Source organism: Rattus rattus, chromosome 8, assembly GCF_011064425.1.
Source record: "Rattus rattus isolate New Zealand chromosome 8, Rrattus_CSIRO_v1, whole genome shotgun sequence".
NCBI classification, from domain to species: domain Eukaryota; kingdom Metazoa; phylum Chordata; class Mammalia; order Rodentia; family Muridae; genus Rattus; species Rattus rattus.
In genome coordinates, this window is record NC_046161.1 from 48,420,471 (window position 1) to 48,439,627 (window position 19,157).

The window sequence follows — 19,157 nt, forward strand, 5'->3', positions numbered from 1 at the left end:
TTCATGTTTAAATACCTGGTCCCCACCTAGTGTCCCTGGAAAGAGTTAGGTGGTGTGGCCTTGTTGGAGGTGTTCCACACAGCAGCTTTGGACAGTTCAACTTTCAAATTCTGAATTATATTCATTTCATTCAGTCATGTATTTCTATTTTCTTAATCATCACTCAGGTATTTATTGTTCTCTTGGAGGTTCAGTAAAGTGTTCAGTTCTGCCTTCTTTCAATTTCTTGAAGTCTTGATAGAATTTATGATTATCCTTTAAAGTTTGTGTCCTGACATTCATTCATCTAGGTAGTAAAGAACACTTCTATAGGCCTAGTAGGTTTGATTGGCAATGTGCTGCCTTGACCACTCATGTTGTTTTTGGTTTTGTGATTTGACCTGGGCCTGTGGACTTCCTTCTCTGCACATCTGATGTAATAATATGGACTTCCTTAGACTGTGTCAACTAAAGGGATGTGTGACCAGAGGTGAGCCAGGTACAGCTGGTGGATGAGCTATTGAATTGGACAAAGGCTGACAAATATGGCTCCCAAACCATGAGTCTGGAGCTAGGACTGAGGGTCCAGAGAAGATAGTGTACAGAGAGAAGGACACAAAAGGAAAGAAATGCTCACTAGCCAAGGGTGGCTCACAAACAAAGCAGATTTAAGTCAGTTTAAGGACTAGTGTGGAGATGGCCACAGGCAGGGAATAATGGAAATATGAAAGGAGAATCAAAGAAGGGAGGAGAGACTTACAAAGGCAGCTCACGAAGAGGAAAGCTCCTGGGCCATGGCTCTAGAACTATGCCTTTGGGTTAGGGAAAAACAAGGCAATGGGAATGAGTGATTTACCCAGGAAAGGTGGTCTGCAGACCTCCCATATAGTCTGGAAGCTTGTGATGGCTGGTCTTGGCTGACACTGTAACATACCTGGGAAGAGGAAGCTCAACTGAAGAAATGTCTCCATCAGCTTGGGAAATGGGTACTTCTTGATTGCTAATATCAAGTCTTGTCAGTGCCTACTGAGGCAGGTAGCTGACACAAGCCGAAAAGTTAACTGATTTCTATAAACTCTTGCCTGGAATTCCCAGGACTGGCAGCATCACTAAAGATAGACACCTACGCTAAAATAAAAACCGTTTCCTTCCCAAAGTTGCTGGTTCATAGTGTTTATCCAGTGACAAAAAAAATTTAGAACAAAGATCCAAATGGATTATCTAGTATTTGTTTTTGGGACCCTTTCGTCATCTCAACCCAACCAAAAAGAAGAGAAAGCAAAATTGTATACATTTAAACTGTTGTTATTTATTTTGACAATTTTTTAAAGTGTGGTGACCAATGGCAGATTTTAAAGTTCAATTTCAAATCCGACCTCTGACACTCAATTATGTAAAGGCAAGTCCATTACCTTTTAGACTCTTGATGAACACTCCTACTATCTTAGTATGCACACACAAAGACAATGCGGCACACACGGGCTGCAGTATCTACAGTGTGGTAAATGAATGCTCACCCCACACTGTCCATGTTCTGTGTGTTCAACATGCTCTCCCTCCCAACCCTGCATCCCCACCAGTTACACTTCCTTCAGTAAACTATTCTACACACAAGCTTCAGTGACGTAAGCACCCTCTCACCTCTCAATCTCCATCTCACTAGAATTGCTTCTTGTATACATGACGTTCCATAGGCGTATGTGAATGAATAAAGAGTTTAAGGGCTTAAAATTTCTCTAATAGTTAATCATTTTATTAAAATTAACTCTTAAAAACAGTGTCAAATAATGCCAGACCAGTCTACTTAAATAGGCCAAACTAAAATAAAACTCTAACAAGTAACGTTTCTTTTACATGTGTATTTCACAGCATGAGTACCACACTGCCTTCAGAGAAAGGTGCTTTTATACCATTATGTTTTACTGTTTACCACATGGGCATTAAACATTCTCATTACATGATGAGACAATTTGCTGGTAAACACTTAAACATACACAGACACTGGTTTCAATATTGCAACATATTTTTGGGTCATAACGAAGGAAATACATCAAAATATGACACTGGCTAATATTTTACAAGCAAATAATATTTAACTCTGCATAGTTTATACAATCGGCTGTGGCAATAAATAATCTCACCGATCTCACCAACTGGCCACAAAGAGCCTAACATTCATTTAATTGATAGGAAATGTTCTACTGGTGTAGTTTCCACATAGCTTTACATGTGCCTTATTAACTTTAAATACATGAAAAGAAAAGTACTAAACTAGACTGGGAAGGTATGTTTTACTTAACTGCAAATACACCATGTCTAACATATGACATTCCTGACATAAAGGCAAATACTTTAATAGAAAAACTAGCAGTCCAAAAATGTCAATGTGCAAATTGTGAGGGAAACATTGCATTTAAATTTGCACTCATTTGCAAGTCACAGTACTAGCTCAGTATAAACACTAACAGGAGAACACACTCAGCAGGCCGTGAGAGTGGCTGGGCCTGCTCCACAGTTAGGAAGTGTCTCTGGTGGTCTAGTGCGTCTAACACCCGGGACTGTCCTTTACTCAACGAGACACAGCAGCATGCTCCTTCCATGATGAGAACAGGAAGAAAAGCCTGAATCAGCAATGTTCTCTTCCTCAATTTGGTAAAAAGGCCCTGCTCATTATTGTAACTTACCGTTAGCTAACCGCAAGTGTTTCTGAATCAGGTGTTACATGATGTGAAGAATAGCTTCCCTTCATACAATACAAGGTAGGGGTTTGTTTTGTTTTGTTTTTTAATACGCCAGCATAATGACAAGGTACATGCACTCTACCAACCTGGGTAGGCAACACCCAAGTATACTTGAGTAAAACCCAGCTTGCATCAGAGTCAAATTCCAGAGACTCTGTTACTTCAAGGTGTTGACTGTATTGGAAAGCAGAACTGCCTAACTCCTACATTACACCTTTTAACTGAGAGGTATATAAAATAAACCCCCAAGCACTCAGACTACAGAATGTCAAGAATTCTATTAGGGATGTTAAAAGCACTGGGCAGAACCCTGGTTTTCAGCGTGCCATCTGCACCACAGGAGAACAGTCGATTGTCCTGGCTGATCTCAATCTGCATGACTCCAGCTCCGATGTTCCGGAATATGGACTGCTTAGCGTGTTCACTCTTAAAGGAATGAATCAGGCCGTGACCTGTCAGTCTCCATACCTAGTTTTTTAAAAAATAAATAAGATGAGTCATTAAGATGAGAGACCTAAAGTGAAAATATAGCTCTCCTTTCTGTTCCTTGGCCCAACTAATTAGATGGAAGCCCAGTTTCCTAGCTGTCGACCTAACAGGAGGTGATAGTGTCAATCACATAGCTCATATCCTATCTTAGATTTCCTGCAGCTTCCAAATATCTCTCTCTCTCTCACACACACACACACACACACACACACACACACACACACACCTCCCATACTAATTCAACCAAATATTTAATTCAATAAAATATGTTTGCACATGAAACTAGCTAGGCTCCAAGACAAAATAAAAGAAATAATGGTATTACTTCACCCACCTGGAAACATCCCTTCAGCTATGAGTACCGAGGACAGAGGTAAGAAAAAGGAAGACAATTCTAAGGTACCAAACTAATTTTGCTAAATGCACACACGTGTTAAGCCCAAACACTTGGGGCTAGTGGCATATCTTGTTAGTTCATGCTTGCCTGGCACCATGAAGTCCCGAGATCAAAAATCACAGAACAAAACCTCAAACCCTTTACTCCCTTTTTGTAAGTCTATTCTTATTAATATTTCTGATGACAGGACCATCCTCACAAAACCCAGGCCCCAAACCTTGCACGTTAAGCAAGTATTCTACCACTGAGGTACATCCCAGCCCCTTCCAGGCCCGTAGTAACAGTAGCCTGAGATCCAGTAAATTGAATCATTAGCTGGATTTCCAAAGCTTTCCAGAGTGCTTTAGAAAGAGCCACACAGAAGTTAGGGGCATGTCAAGAACATGTAGTACCCCAGAAGGCCTTACTCAATACCTCCATTTCAGAGTACAATGGTTGTGCTTTTTCTAACAAGCAGTCTAGACAGCAGGAAAGGACTAACATTTAGTATAGTCTCACCTCCTGGGATACTTACTTTTATATTGCCTTCTGCTGAACCTGTAGTGAAGTACTCCTCACAGGAATCCAGAGCCAAAGCCTTAATAGCTGAGTCGTGTGCCTGGAAGGTGTGCATTAGCTGCCTCTGTCTGATGTCAAAAATACAGATGTAACCTTTCCTACCTCCAGAGATGAGGAGTTGTTGTTTGGGGGCATACTGAAGTACTGTGGCACCATGGTCATGGCACGTAAAACCTGAAGAAAAAGAACAACACCAGGAGACTTTCCCAAAACATGAAGCTTGTGGTTCTCATGCTTAAATTCACATTTAAAATACAGCATTTCATTGTTCACCTTTTTCTTCCCTGTAATGATTTGTTTATAAAGTGTCTTCCAACAGGTACATGTGTTGAGAATTTGTCCCCAGCTACTGAATTCAGGCACTAAGAGATGACAGCCACAGGGGTTCTGGCTTCAGCTCTCCCGAAAGACTCACACTTTGATGGCATTACTGGGGACCCTGGAGGGTGGGCCTGGCCGTGGGAATAGCTCACTAAAGCATGCTATTTTCCTATCACCTCTTCTGAGGCTCGAGGTGAGGTGAGGTGGTCTGTCTCGTCACACGCTCTCTGCTGTGAGGTTCTATCTCATACCAGCACAGAATCGTGGAGGCAGCAGGTCATGACTAGAAAGCCTCTGAATCCCTTACTCATACTAAACTCTCCTTCCTTTAAGCTGTTTCTGTCAGGTATTCTGTTACAGCAACAAGAGGACAAACATAAAACTCTAGAGGACACCCATCTAGAGGTCACAGAATCTCTGAAACCCTGCACTTAAAATACTAAGTAATAGTAAAAAAGTTTCTATCCATTATATCAACATGAAACATGAACAGAGAAAGGGTGTTTAAAAGTCCTAAGTTATGTGCCTCATACAAAATACGGAGAGCACGCACGTGGGAACAGCACACTGACCCTCACGCGCACATCCTGCACACATTCATTCCTAGCATTTTAACAGCATACAGCAGCAGGAGTGCAGAGGAGACTAAGCTCCCAGTGGTGCACACACTCGTCACTACCCAGCGCCATTCACCCTACCTGATGCTGTCCTCATCTGTAGCCAGTGACTTCGTAAGAAGCTCAGCCTCATGCACCTCAAAACTTTCAGCCACAAGCTAATGAGATGGCTTTCTGCGACAGTGTGGATAAGCGTGCCCCACACCTTTCTACCATGGCACCACTAGGTGGTAGCAGAGCTTTTAGAAGATAAGGTCCCCGTGGCAGGAGAGTAGTCCCCATTCTTCTCCCCTTTGCTTCTTGGCATCCATGAGCAGAATAGCTTCCTTCAGCTCATGTTCTCCCCATAAGGTACTTCTCTGCCACAGACTCAAAGGACAATCAACCAGGGGCTGAAACTGTTGGACAAAATAAACCTCTTTTCTCTGTGCAGTCCTCCATATCAACCTGTGAGCAAACACCAAGTTCTGGAAGTTAAATCAAACCTGGTAAGCATCCCCTTTAACTCACCGTGAATGAGGCTGTTTCCAGGCGATATTAATGTGTCCCAGAGGCATACGTTTCTTTTAAAGAAATAATAAAGTACATCAGAAACAATTATTCAAAATCATCATTAAGCACAAATTTTCTCAAGAAAAATTTTTCCTACTTATCCGAGATTTCTAATTAGAATGAGGGTGGTTTATCCTAGAGCTTATCCTAGTATCACTTTCATAAGGTCCCTGGCATTGTACCCCCACCCATCTCTTTGCCACCCTTCTGGAGAAACTGGGAAATGACTTTCTCTGCAGAAGGGTCCTGCTATAACCCTGGGAAGTTATGGCTTCAGGTTAACAGTCCTGTTCACAGCACGCAGCTAATGAAAACAATGTGAGGGAAATGAGAAGATGGCTGGAGCAATGTAAACGCTCAGCTGTGCTAACGGACTTTATGATGACAGCCGTTTTAAAGACTAAGTCACTTCAGCATAAAAATGATACAATGTAGTAACAGACTACATTGGGGCAAATATTTGTTTTGTGTCATGGTAAGGATTATAAAACATATTCCTTGGATTAAAAAAACCCTACTAAATAGAAATCCTCACTTTCTAGGAAAGTGTTGTGCTTAAATTCTTCTTTCTTTTATTTTATTGGATATTTTATTTATTTAAATTTCAAATGTTATCCCCTTTCCCAGTTTCCCCTCTGCAAACCCCCTATCCCATCCCCCCTTCCTCTGCTTCTATGAGGGTGCTCTCCCATCACCCACTCCTGCCTCCCCGCCCTGGCATTCCTCTACACTGGGGAATCGAGCCTTAACAGGATAAAGGGCCTCTCCTCCCATTTATGGCCGACAAGGTCATCTTCTGCTATATATGTGGCTGGGGCCATGGGTCCCTCCATGTGTACTCTTTGGTTGGTGGTTTAGTTTCTGGGAGCTCTGGGGGGTCTGGTTGGTTGATACTGTTGTTCTTCTTATGGGGCAAACCCCTTCAGCTCCTTCAGTCCTTTCTCTAACTCCTCTATTGAGGTCCCTGTGCTCAGTCCAATGGTTGGCTGCGAGCATCTGCATCTGTATGTGTCAGGCTCTGGCACAGCCTCTCAGGAGACAGCTATATCAGGCTTCTGTCAGCATGCACTTCTTGCCATCAGCAATAGTGTCTGGGTTTGGTGTCTATATATGGGATGGATCCCCAGGTTTAAACTTTTCTTATTCTTTTGTTTCCATCAACCTACCTATTGTCATTGGACTGTCCAGATGTCGCAACTAAGCTTGAAGAGGTGATAAATGCAAAATCACTTGTGGCCTTACTGTGGCACTGCCAACTCTAGAGAAAACAAAATGTAGCCAATGTTATCTAAAACTCCAGTAGCAACTGAGACGATACAAATAATGCTCCACCAGTAATGTGCAGGACTCTTGAGCAACGATATACACTTTTCAATGCTTACGTTTTAGTTCTGTTGGTTTGGGTATAGGATCTTGTTGTGTACCTCAGGCTGCTTCACACCTATGATCCTCAACTCCCCAGGTGCTGTGCTACCACACATATGAACAGTTGTGTGAACTCAGTGAGGATGGGGTCAGAGTGCACACTGCTGGGGCCTGAGCCCCAGCCTCCTCCAGACTAAAAGCCTACCTGTCTTGCTCAGAACCTAGACCCACACTAAGTGCTTAGTACTCAAAACCTGCAGGCCACTAAACACCCAGAGAGCACATTGCCAACTTTTTCTTCTTTTTAAGTAGAAGATAAAGACACAGCACTTTAAAGAATTTTAACAAACTCAAAGAACAAACAAGTGAGTATGAAGTAGTTGTGACTGTCTCTCCCCATTTCTAGTCCTGCCCCCTTTTAAAGGCTAGTGCTAATTTTTTAGCCTATAAAGTATTAAAAGTTGTAACAATGTGACCTTAGTGACAATTTTTTTCTTACTGGAGGAAGCATTGGGTTTGTAACCATGCTCACAATTTTCAGGTAAAATAGTTTAAAGTTGTCTTTCATTTCAGAAAGTCTTAAGCTACTTAAGAACTGAATAAAATAAAAAATAAACTTACAGGCCAGAGACCAACCACTCAGACTGGGAAAAGTGCCAGTTGGCTGCCCACCTCCCAACTTCCCTCCTCTCTCTCTCTCTCTCTCTCTCTCTCTCTCTCAGCCTCCCTCCCAGCCTATCCCCAGGCCTGCACCTTGCTATTTGCTCTGCCCCAGCCTCCAACTGGAGCAGAGACTCCCTGCCCTACCGGAAGACCATGCGGACAGGGAGAAGCCCAGATGGGCTTCCCACCCATCACACTCCCCACGTTTTTGGCCTCTGTCTACCCTATCTCCAGTGTCCCATTCTCCTACAGGGGCCAAGACTCTCTGCTCTACCAGAGACTAGTCTGGGGCTGAGAAACCACACTCTACAGAGACCAAGGGAACTGGGAGAAGTCCAGGTAGGCTGTGCACTATCCAAACTCCCCCAACAACCTCACTGTCTCAGCATCCTTCCACACTACACACACTCCCGTGCCGTCCTAGCTGCCTTGCCCCAGCCTTCAACTAGGGCAGGCAGAATCATCACATCATGCTTCAAAACCTGCACTCCTCAAAGTTGGAAAAATCTAAAATAAAAGGGGGTGGGGCAACTGGGAAGAGAGGATGGAGGGGAAGATCATTTGAACCTAAGATCTGAAGGTCAGCCTGGGCTACAGCAAGACCTCACCCCAAACTAAATATATGAACTCACTAAAGACATTTGGTTAGATTAAGAGTTGGAGTTACTTTAATGCTGACCCCTTGGCTAACCTGACACACTTGATACAATAGTCTGCATCATAACGAACAACAGTAACCCAAGCAGAAGACTCCAACTCGCCCATCTCCTTAGGCTGTGGTTAAGCTAACACTGTAGTCTGAATACAGACTTCATCTTGGCCAGCTCTGTGCTCCTTTGCTCACTACACTTTGCCAATCACAAAGGCACTGTTACAAGTGGTCCTGCACAAATCTCACAAGCCCAAACCTGCCCTAAACACTCCTAAGAATGCCCCAGGAATGTGGGGAACTAAATATTCCTTCCTTGTTACATCAAGTGATGAAAACAGAAATTTCAAAGAACCCAAGAGGAGGATACCAGGATATCTAAAAATAAACCAGGACTTTATTCTGCATGAGTAGGCAAAGCGTCTACTCAAGTAACTCAAGGTTACTTGCATTTCTTAAAGATACTAAGGCCGTCTACAACACACTAATCTAATATTTGTATCTCTCATATGTAAGGAAGGAGTTGGGAGAAGGGAAGCATGATCAAAATACACTGTATGAAAAAGATTTTTAATAAAAACGTTTAAAAATTTTTATACTCTAGAAAGGACAATCTAGGTTCAGAGCTTTCTGATCCTCCATTTATTCATACAATGCTGAAAATACCACCTAAGCCTGGAGAGCGAGCTCAGAGATTAGCCACGCGCGTGTTGCTCTTCTCCACATTCACATGGAGGTGCCCACCCATCTCTAATTTCAGTGCCAAGGCATCTCATGACCTCTTCTGACCTCTAGGTGTGCACATGCACACATGCAAGCAAAACATAAATAAGGAAAATGAGAAATAACTAATAAAAAATGTGAGGCCCACCCAGGACAGCAAAGGCTTTCAGGTTTCCTAAGCCACAGCTCTGCCACAGGAAGGCACAGCAGCGTGTGCCAGCGCACATTTAATGTGATGTGGGTAAGTGTGTGGAGGAACTCAGGGTTAGATTACCATGCAGTAAAAAGAAAAAACCCTGAAAGAAATTAGTGCTCAGAAACTGTTTGAATTTTAATTATCTACTTAACAAAATTCTACAACTATAAATTTAGTTCTCATAAAATAAAACATTATTAAAAAGAAAAAAGAATTGTTTCTAAAGTGGACAAAAGTACCATTAGAAAAGGTATTCTGAATTGGACCACAAAGAGGAAAAAACCCACAGTTGTCCCTTAAGATAAAAAGCAAAAGTTGTTTGTTGTTTTGGTAATTTCTGCTAAATCGAGGATAGAAGTGGATGGCGCACACTAGGGGGAACTGTCATTTCCAACAGCATGACTACTGAGATCCACTGTTGAAAGCAGACACTTCACCAACAATATGGTTTCTACGTTCACTCTGGAAATGTGAGCGGCACTTACCATGTAAGGTTTAGGATTCGATGCAGTTTGGTTAACTTGCCAGATACTCAGAAAACCCTCTCCATCTGCAACACCACACTGTAAGAATGGCATGAACACCAAACACAGATATTCAGAATTCTTGCCAAAGGTAAAATATCCTATGACAGAGGCCTGCTCAGACCCCACTTCACAAACTCCTCCTCCAGCTGTCTCCCTGTGCTTCCCACGAATGCCAAGTTCCTTCCTTCCCTGCCGTGTTTCAGTGTGTGTGTGAGCACACTCACAAACACACACATACACAGCACACACCCTGCCCTGTCACCTTCTAACTGTCCACACACACCCTGCATTCCCCTAAGCCTCCACAACAGAGGGTGTCATTTAGACTCTAGCAAGCTGGCAGACACCAACAGCACTTGGGGTAGAAGTAGTTTTCGTTCACAAAATGCTGAAATGAATAACTGGTTAACCTGCATTAAGTTTTGCAGATTTGTGTTTCCATTGTAAGAAGAGAGGCTACATAAACAGAATACAACAGCCTGCTCAGTTTAAACCCAGAGTCATTACATTTTTGATATAGTTTTAATGAATATTATATACTCAGGATCCAGCTATTTTTGGATGCATTCAGCATTAACTCCCAGGGACAAACCTTGTTGCCTTGTGAGTTAAAATACAGTCTAGTAACTCTGGCATTGCCGGCCTGACGGAAGCAGACAAGCTGCTGAGGTCGTGTCCACTCAAACATCCGCACGCTGCCGTCCTGGGCACCTGTGAGATCTAGACGCAGAAGGGGGGCAGTAAGAAACTGAAGAGTTTCAACAACTCATTCTTCAAAAGACACTGCAAACTCGTGGAGGACAAACCAAATACGTACAGTACTGATGGACAGGGTGGGAAGTCATCCTCTTAACATTATGCAGGTTCCTTTTCATGAGCTTTAAAGGGAGGAAAAATGAGTTTGCTTTGTGTATTCAGGAGGGCTGAGGAAGGAGAGCATCAGAGCACCCCTGTGGCATTCCTCCTCATAAGAAGCTTTAGCTGAGACAAGCCCTGCTCGGGGTTCTGAAATATTTAATACACATTTTTGCAAACAGAAGCAATCACTTACTGGCACAGCCCTGTGCTGTGAAGACATTACAAACAGCTTCATCTAGTGACAAAGGGACTCTCTTCCAACTGTCCCCTCCCTGACAACAATCGGGTTGACTTTGGGGAAATCTGGCTAGGTAGCCCAGGCTGGTATCAGGCTGATATTCAGAATATGAAAGAATAGGACCCCTCCAGCAATAGTGACCAATAAGAATTAACATTCAGTAACCTGAGGCAACTTTCAAACTTTAAATAAATAGATTTGAACTCCTCTCTGACATTACTTTACCATTGTGTCTCAGTATTCCTCTACGAAGTAAAAGCTGGAGGAGAGTAATCTCCACCCTATCTCCACCCTCACCCGTGGCGGATATGTGGAAACTCAAAGCATGTTACTCTCATTTTCAGGATAATTTCTGTGTCGAGCAACTCCAACCCATTTCTTGAGGAGCCCATGCTCAGAAACCGGATGTGTCTGGCAGTGAAAGACGTACCACAGTAGCTCCAGTGCTGGTCTGCCCACTGCCCAGCCACGGCAGAGATGGGGGTGGGTGCACCTGACTTGAAGAATGGGAGGCTGCACCAGGCTGATACAGGGTTGTGGTGGAACCACGGTAATCAATATCATCTGAACTGTGGAGAACAGTTGTATGTTACTCTGAAAGTGTATTCTCTTTTAACAGAAATCCAACTACATGGATTTTATACAACCAAAAGATTTTTTTTAATGGTATTTTCTTTAACCCCAGAGGAAGAACCAACCAGATCCCCAAAAGCTCTCAGAAACTAAACTACCAACCAAAGAGTACACATGGAGGGACCCATGGCTCCAGCTGCATATGTAGCAGAGGATGGCCTTGTCTGAATCAGTAAGAGGGAAGGCCCTTGGTCCAGGGGAGGCTTGATGCCCCAACGTAGGGGAATGCTAGGGCAGTGAGGTGGGAGTGGGTGGGTGGGTAGGGGAACTCCCTCAAAGAAGCAGGGGGAGGGGGATGGGATAAGAAGTTTGAGGAGGGGAAACCAGGAAGGGGGATAACATTTGAAATATAAATAAATAAAATAACCAATAAAATATGAAAAGAAAAAAATACAGATTTAGTAAGGGTTTGCTTTTTAAAAATAATTTGTTCGTTGGCAGTTAAAATATTACATAAAAAATAGAATATTCATTGAATAAAAAACTTAGGTATAAATCTAAATCTAGCCAGTTTTAACACTTCTTCCCATTAAACAAAATATAAACTCAGTCTAATATATTATCTATGTGAGCAGCTTTATTGCTACAAAATTAGAACTAATGTTTACTTTAAAGTATTTTAACCCTAATTGAATAGTTATACATAGCCAATGGTTGCTAGGAAAGGGAGAGCTATTTTCTTTAGCCATACAGCACTGCCAATGGTTCTATAAACAACCATAATGAAATTTTTGGCACACACACGCACGCACGCACGCACGCACGCACGCACGCGCACACACACACACACACACACGCACGCACACACACGATATGAAAGGAGAAGAGGCGCTAGCTGAGAAGAGGAAAAGGTATCAGTTAGGAGTAGGGAGGGGCAGGAGGCTAGCAGAAACATGACCAAATTATGTAAAATTAATGTATGATGATAAGAACTTAAAAAGTAGCACAGACTTATTTTGAGTAAACAAATATTAATGATCTCTTATATACAGGTATTCATATATCAAATTACTTTATTTTACATTAATTTATTTGCTTGGCTTTTATTTCTGTGTATGTGTGATACGTGTGTTAGGCTAGAAGGCGAGCTCCTCCTGCAGACTGCAACTCACTGCTCTGCAGTGCTGGTGTCACAGACACTTGGTGCTGCACTCAGGTTTTAGGTGGGTGTTGAAGACCCACTGCAGGCCCTCATGCTTGTACAGCGAACACTTCACCAGCGGGGCTCTCTCCAGCCTCTTCTACCTGCCTCTCCCAAGGACCAGAATCACGTGCATGAGCCCCCATGCCCAACTACACCTTCCCCTTAGATGTAACTGAGCCCAGGACTCCTGCATCCTAAACAAGATGCTAAGCTAACCCCAGATTATATTTTTAAAGAAATAAGAAACACAATTTTAAAGCTTTCTTAACACCATGCCTGTAGTCTCAGTCCTTGAGAGGTAAAAAGAAAGGTAGAGATGAGAAGCTCATGTTTAGGTACCTGGGAGGCTAGAGGATAGCCATGTCTCAAAAGCTGTCTCAAAAAGCCAAAAGCAAGTAAGGAAAAAGACCTAAAAACATTAATTTTCATCACATAAAAATGTGAATGTAACTTGATGACGGAGCTATAGACTATATTAAATGGTTCCATCCACTCTACCTCAGACTAAAGCTGGTTACAGATTATCAAGAGAGAACTGAACATGGAAAGTGCCCTCGGGAACAGTCCTACAACATGAGATTCCTGACTGGAGAAGAGGAACAGCAAAAGCAAGCACATAGAAACAACTTTAAAAGGCACTGCAAAACTCTTCAGATGAAATTAAAGTTGTTGACATTCTTAGCTGTAAAAAATAATCTTTCTCAAAATAGTACTTAAACAACACTGGAGGACTAATGTGACCAACTCCTAAATTAGGCTATAAATGTACGCATGCTATTTTTGTGCTTTCATTATCCAGAGCAGTTAAACTACTGACTACTGTATAACTCCCGCTTCCCTGGGGCTAAATGTCAAAGTTGCAGTTTCAAACCTTGGACCTTCTGTCAGAGATTATTCTGGTTTAAATACTATTCAAGTTTAATGGGAAAATTATGAGTAATTTGTAAATTTAGTATAAGTGAAGACTTTCATTATCAACTAAACCAATTACGTTTGCTTCTTGGATAACTGAAGAGAGGTATACCTTTCTCATCTCGACAACTTAGCATGCATTTGCTAAAGACAACAGCATTTTTATTTGTTTGTTTGTTTGTTTACATTTTTGGCTTTTCCAAACAGGATCTCTTTGAGGAGTCCTGGCTGTCCTGGAACTAGCTGTGCACACGCCCTGGCTGTCCTGGAACTAGCTGTGCACACGCCCTGGCTGTCCTGGAACTAGCTGTGCACACGCCCTGGCTGTCCTAGCTCTGCACACTAGGTTGGTCTCCAACTCAGATTCCCCTTCCTCTCCCTCCCAAGTCCTGGGATCAAAGGCACACGCCACAACCACCCAGCTGACAATGGCATTTATCATTACCCCTCAGGAGCCACACCTTTTCGACTCTCTGTCATATTCTTCTCCAATCCATATATACGATTGACAAGCCAGTAGAGAAGTGACATCAAGTTCTTGAACATCGTGTGTTGAAGCCAAAACAATTTCATTACAGTTTGCCTATGAAGCAAAGGCAGAACAATGATTTGGGCAATTCCACTAAAAAGCAGAACGCTGTTTACACTAACTCCAATGTTTACCTTATTAATAGAAAATGCCATGATCATGTCGGACTCCTTATGAATGACCTTTGCCTTCCCTCCTGGATAGCCCAGATCAGCTTCAACCTGCAAAACATGGCTGAGGGTTAGTGGCTGCTGCACGACTCTGCACAGACACAAACATCCCACAGGAGGACAGCTGGGCAGGAAGAAAATGTAGCGGCAGCAGGAAGAGTGGAGGAGCATTGGAGTGTTGGGAATTAGTTGTAGGAATCTGCTCTCATGTTCTGAAGCTCTGTAATCAAATGCCCCAATTATGAAGAGTCCCAGTGTGATTGCAAGGTAATGATTAAACTTTTTTCACAATTTATACATCTATTTTAGCTCTTCTAAAATTTGCAAATATTCTGTAATGTGTGTGAGTGTGTGTGTGTGTGTGTGTGAGTGTGTGTGTGTGTGTGTGAGTGTGGTGTGTGTGTATATATGAGTGTGTGTGAGAGTGTGTGTGTGTGAGTGTGTGAGTGTGTGTGTGTGTGTGTGTGTGTGTGTGTGTGTGTAAGAGGCACAGAATGAAACACAAAGTCATCACAGGAAGTCGAAGGAGATATGGGTTAGGAATTTGGAAACAGGGAAAAACTAGAAAGATCAGGGAGAAAAGAATGAAAAATAGAACAAGGGAGACATCTTGAGTCTGAGATCAATGGAAAGCAAGAGAAGGAGAGTCAAGAAGAAAGATCAGCCGTGCTTTAAGACAGTCTAGAAAATATGACAGAAGTGGAGAAGAGAACAAAGAAGAACTCATAGCTGAGCAGAGCTGAGCTGAGCTGGACCCAGGGCGCCCCCTCTCCTCCATTTTGAGAGCAAGGCCTCTTGATCAGTTGGGCAGCCGCGGTTAGCATTAGAGATGAGGGGTTAGCTCTGAGAACTCTGAAAAGTGAGCTACAGGGAGGCACGGGAGGCTACCTTGATGTGGCAATCTTCTGCTACGGAGTTGTGTTTGACCTGCTCCACATGTTCTTCTACAGACTATATAACACCACACCGTCACAAACACAAAACACATGCATAAAATGAAATAATAGAGAGAATGAAAAATTTCAAACTAGAATAGCCATCACACAAAGGATAAAACTGACTTCAAAAAATTAAATTGGATAAAACAGAATATCAGATCAACAAAGCAAAACCAGCCTAACTAATATGATGTGCTATTCCATCATATACACATGAAAACCTACTTCACAATTAAAATTTACTATTTATATACCATCTACGTAACGTAAAGTTCTTAAAACTATAATCTCTAAAAATAAGCCCTACTTCTCTTACTTCTGTTTTATACACATGTACATATTGATGTGTGTGCACAAGGAGGGAGGTCCTGTGGAGGCCAGAATTCAACAGAGTGTCTTTCTCAATGGCTCTCCACCTCATGTTTTTGACATAGGGTCTCTCACTGACTATGATCTCACAGCTATCGGTCAGCAGGCTTTGGCATCTACCTTTCTCTGCTGCACCGGTTCTAGGAGGACAGGTGTACGGCTGCTTGGATTCTTTGTGGGTGCTGGCAAGCTGACCCATGTCCTCAGTTACTGCCCGAGCCATTTCCAATCATACTATCACCTCCATTTTTTTTTTTTAAAGTCCTGAGGCTTGAACCCCCAGCTTCACGAATGCTAAAAGCACACTGCCTTTTGTTTTATTGAGACCTGGTCTCAACAGCCCGGGGCTGAAGTACGAGATCCTTTTGCTTTATCTTCCAAATGCTGGCAGGTCAGCAGAGGCCACCAACCTCTGCACTGATCACTGCTGCATTCGTACTAACTCACGAGTCTGAGCAATCAGATAACCAGACCCTTCCCCTTGTGAAAGAGAGGATGAGGCATAGGAAGAAAGCTGCTTGCTTGCTCTCTGGTTGACAAGTCCTAGGCAAGGTACAACTAGAAATAGTACTCATCTACTGCATTAACCCTGGAAGGCATGACCAGAACCTGAAACCTCTCCACAGTGTTCTTGACGTGACAATTTCAGCCTAAGAGGCCATTCAAATTCCCTGACTCTCCTTTAAGGACCACAGGGGGCTGCAGCAACAGACAATGAAGCACCCAGGAGAGCATGTGAGTTGTTCTACTCTGAGAACCGCTAATTCAGTGAAAGTCAATCACTGAAGAACTGGCTTGCTAAGTCAACCCGCTGGCTTGACACATTTAACAATTTGACAAAAGCTTGATCTGTGGAATATTTTTCTTTAACTTATTTGATGAGTGAAGCTATTGTTTTATAGTATGTCAAGAATTTCAAATCATGGATTAGCCAACATGTTAGTTTTTGTCTTTTAGTATTGTATTTCTGAGACAAGTGGTTAGTTTTTATCTTGTTTTAAATATTTTCCAAAATTCTTTTCTTAAAACATTTCAACAGATTTGTACTTCTTGATACAGTAGCCACTAACCATGTAGCTACTCAAAATTATACAAAATTGGAAGCTCAGTAATATGGGCTACATTTCAGGGCTCAGTCACATGTGACTGGTGATATTCTATAGGGTGGCACAAATAGAGAAACTACACAATACTAGAGAAGAGAGTCACTTCATTCAATATACAAAAATCAAAAGGGAAACCAACAAAATTCTCTTATTCCAACTCTAAGTTATATCATACTCCTATAGCAAGTTAGGGAGTGCCTGCTCTCTCTGCCCTACTGTAGTCTTTATAGGATCCCTGTTGGAACCCACAGCTTGGACTGCTGACTCCAAGACCACAAAGCCTGCAGGATATGGTAGGGGACCAAGGATCTGTGTGCTACAAACCTTACTAAGAATTAAAATACAGTTTTTATAAACTGTAAGTTTTATGATTTAAAGAACTAAACATTCAGGAAATGTAGCCCTTCCAAGATTTGGCTTTTGTGAGTAACTCATAATTGAGCAATCATCTTTCATTTTACAGCCATTTCTTAGATTCCCACACTGTAGAGAAGCAACAAGTCACCACTAGAATGCAAGCAGTGTACCTCTTGAGTTCCCTAACAAATACTGTATCAGTAATTTCAGCACCATTAGAGGTTCACTGGAACTCAAAGGATTCACTACATCTCCTTCTTTCTATCCTTAAACACACAGATAAAACACAAAGCTGTTCTTAAGGACCGGCCATAGGTACCTGTACTGGCTGGGTTTGTGTATCAACTTAACACATGCTGGAGTTATCACAGTGAAAAGCATCCCTTTAAGACATGCCTCCTTGAGGTCCAGCTATAAGGCATTTTCTCAATTAGTGATCAAGGAGAGAGGGTCTCTTGTGGGTGGTGCCATCCCTGGGCAGCAAGCCAGTAACATCTCTCCAAGGCCTCTACATCAGCTCCTGCCCTGCGTGAGTTCCAGTCCTGACTTCCTCTGGTGATGAATAACAATGTGGAAGTGTAAGCTGACTAAACCCTTTCCTCCCCAACTTGCTTCTTGGTCACGATGTTTGTGCAGGAATAGAACTCCCAACTAAGATAGTACCATCCAGGTGCACAGACAACGACTGAACAAGAATGAGGGTTGTAGCTGCTGCTGCCCTAGGCATGGGAAAAGGCTCAGCAGTTCTACACCTGACCTTGGGAAGTTGCCTCATATAGATGGTCCCTCTCCATTTCCACCTTTCTAGGTGAACTACAATTCATTTTTCTCCTCTCAGACTGTGCTTGCCAAGCCATTAACCGTCTGAAACTGTTCTGCATGTTCTGCAGTCTGCCCACTGCCTCACTGAAGTGCTGAATAAAATGTCTTCTAAGGAAAAGATCTCTTGCCAGCACTTACAGCCCTGATTCTTAACTCACACACGCAATGCTAACACTGGCTTCTAAGTCAGCATGCAAGACTAAACCTGAGCCTCGATTCTTTAGTCTCCATCCTTTATCTTGCTTTTAGTATTTCTGTAGTTTATTCTTTTGAAATTTTCTTAAATGTGTTGTTCAAACACTGCTCACTGATGTTGGAGGGATGACTCAGCAGTCAGAAGTTCACACTGCCGCGGCAGAAGACTCAAGTTCCCTCCCAGCACCCACGTCAGAAGGTTGAGAACCACCTTAACTTCATTTCCTGGGGATCAGAAAACCTCTTCAATTATAAACAAAAAATAAAAACAAAACCAAACTTGTTCATTTACAAATTAAAGGTAAATTACAGTCTTAAAGGGCTATGTTGTAATTTACATTACATATTTAGAGGGTCAGATCATGTCATATGGTAGGTTCCTGAAACCACTTACTGCAAAGTTACTGTAGGTGACTGACTGTCTGACAGGGGATTACCAAGTGTCACCTGAACATGCAATTTACCGTGGAACCTACACTGCTTCATTGCCATGAAATAGAAATATGAAGTTTCATAAAAGCTCTCCACAGCTTAATGGCTACTATTCAGATGTGTAAAACATAACATAGAAGAAGTCCTATCCAAAATAAAATTTCAAAATAAGTCAAATACTAAAATTCAGTATGTTAAGAAAAGACTGAGGAAAATTACAATAGAAACAATACCTCACTCTGCTTTCTCTTCTTAGTGAAAATGTATCTAATAAATGTCTCTTGAAGAACTTCCTGTTTGACAAGGAAATGCCAGAGTCGTTTGACTGGAAGTGCAGACGAGTCTCGGGACCTATGAAATGAGGGTTGGCAAACCAATCAGCTCACAGTAAACACAGCGTTTACAGACACTTGCTTTAAATGCTCCAAATTCATTCAAAGAACACAGCTGTCAGCACACAAACTTATGATTTATTTCACTCTTAATTTTAGCTTTCCTGAAAATAACTGCTGGGCCTAGTAATCAATTTTCCAATGACACTAAATGAACTGGGGGAGATAAATATCAACTGATTCATTATTTTCTTTTTAAATTACACTTTAGGCTTTCCAGATAGTAAAAGCACATTTGATGGATATAAAGAAAATGACAGTATTTCCAATTACTTAAGGCTGTCA

The 19,157-nt window shown here is 42.2% G+C and overlaps 1 protein-coding gene across 4 annotated transcripts in view; it reads right to left on the reverse strand.

The window, feature by feature from the left end:
• Positions 1 to 1,704: 1,704 nt before the first annotated feature.
• Positions 1,705 to 19,157, reverse strand: part of Dmxl2 (Dmx like 2) — a 142,746-nt gene continuing 125,293 nt past the window's right edge. For 2 of the 4 annotated variants that reach the window (XM_032910105.1, XM_032910103.1), the window contains exons 33-44: positions 18,714 to 18,831; positions 15,150 to 15,212; positions 14,226 to 14,312; positions 14,024 to 14,145; positions 11,304 to 11,442; positions 10,595 to 10,655; positions 10,370 to 10,497; positions 9,736 to 9,813; positions 6,821 to 6,912; positions 5,613 to 5,665; positions 4,121 to 4,338; positions 1,705 to 3,188 (exon numbers count right to left, since the gene is read on the reverse strand). In XM_032910105.1, coding sequence (XP_032765996.1) covers positions 2,979 to 3,188; positions 4,121 to 4,338; positions 5,613 to 5,665; positions 6,821 to 6,912; positions 9,736 to 9,813; positions 10,370 to 10,497; positions 10,595 to 10,655; positions 11,304 to 11,442; positions 14,024 to 14,145; positions 14,226 to 14,312; positions 15,150 to 15,212; positions 18,714 to 18,831 — 1,369 coding nt within the window. In that variant the 3' untranslated portion in view covers positions 1,705 to 2,978. The remainder of the gene's footprint in view (positions 3,189 to 4,120; positions 4,339 to 5,612; positions 5,666 to 6,820; positions 6,913 to 9,735; positions 9,814 to 10,369; positions 10,498 to 10,594; positions 10,656 to 11,303; positions 11,443 to 14,023; positions 14,146 to 14,225; positions 14,313 to 15,149; positions 15,213 to 18,713; positions 18,832 to 19,157) is intronic. The other 2 variants (XM_032910107.1, XM_032910106.1) reach the window with 1 other exon arrangement.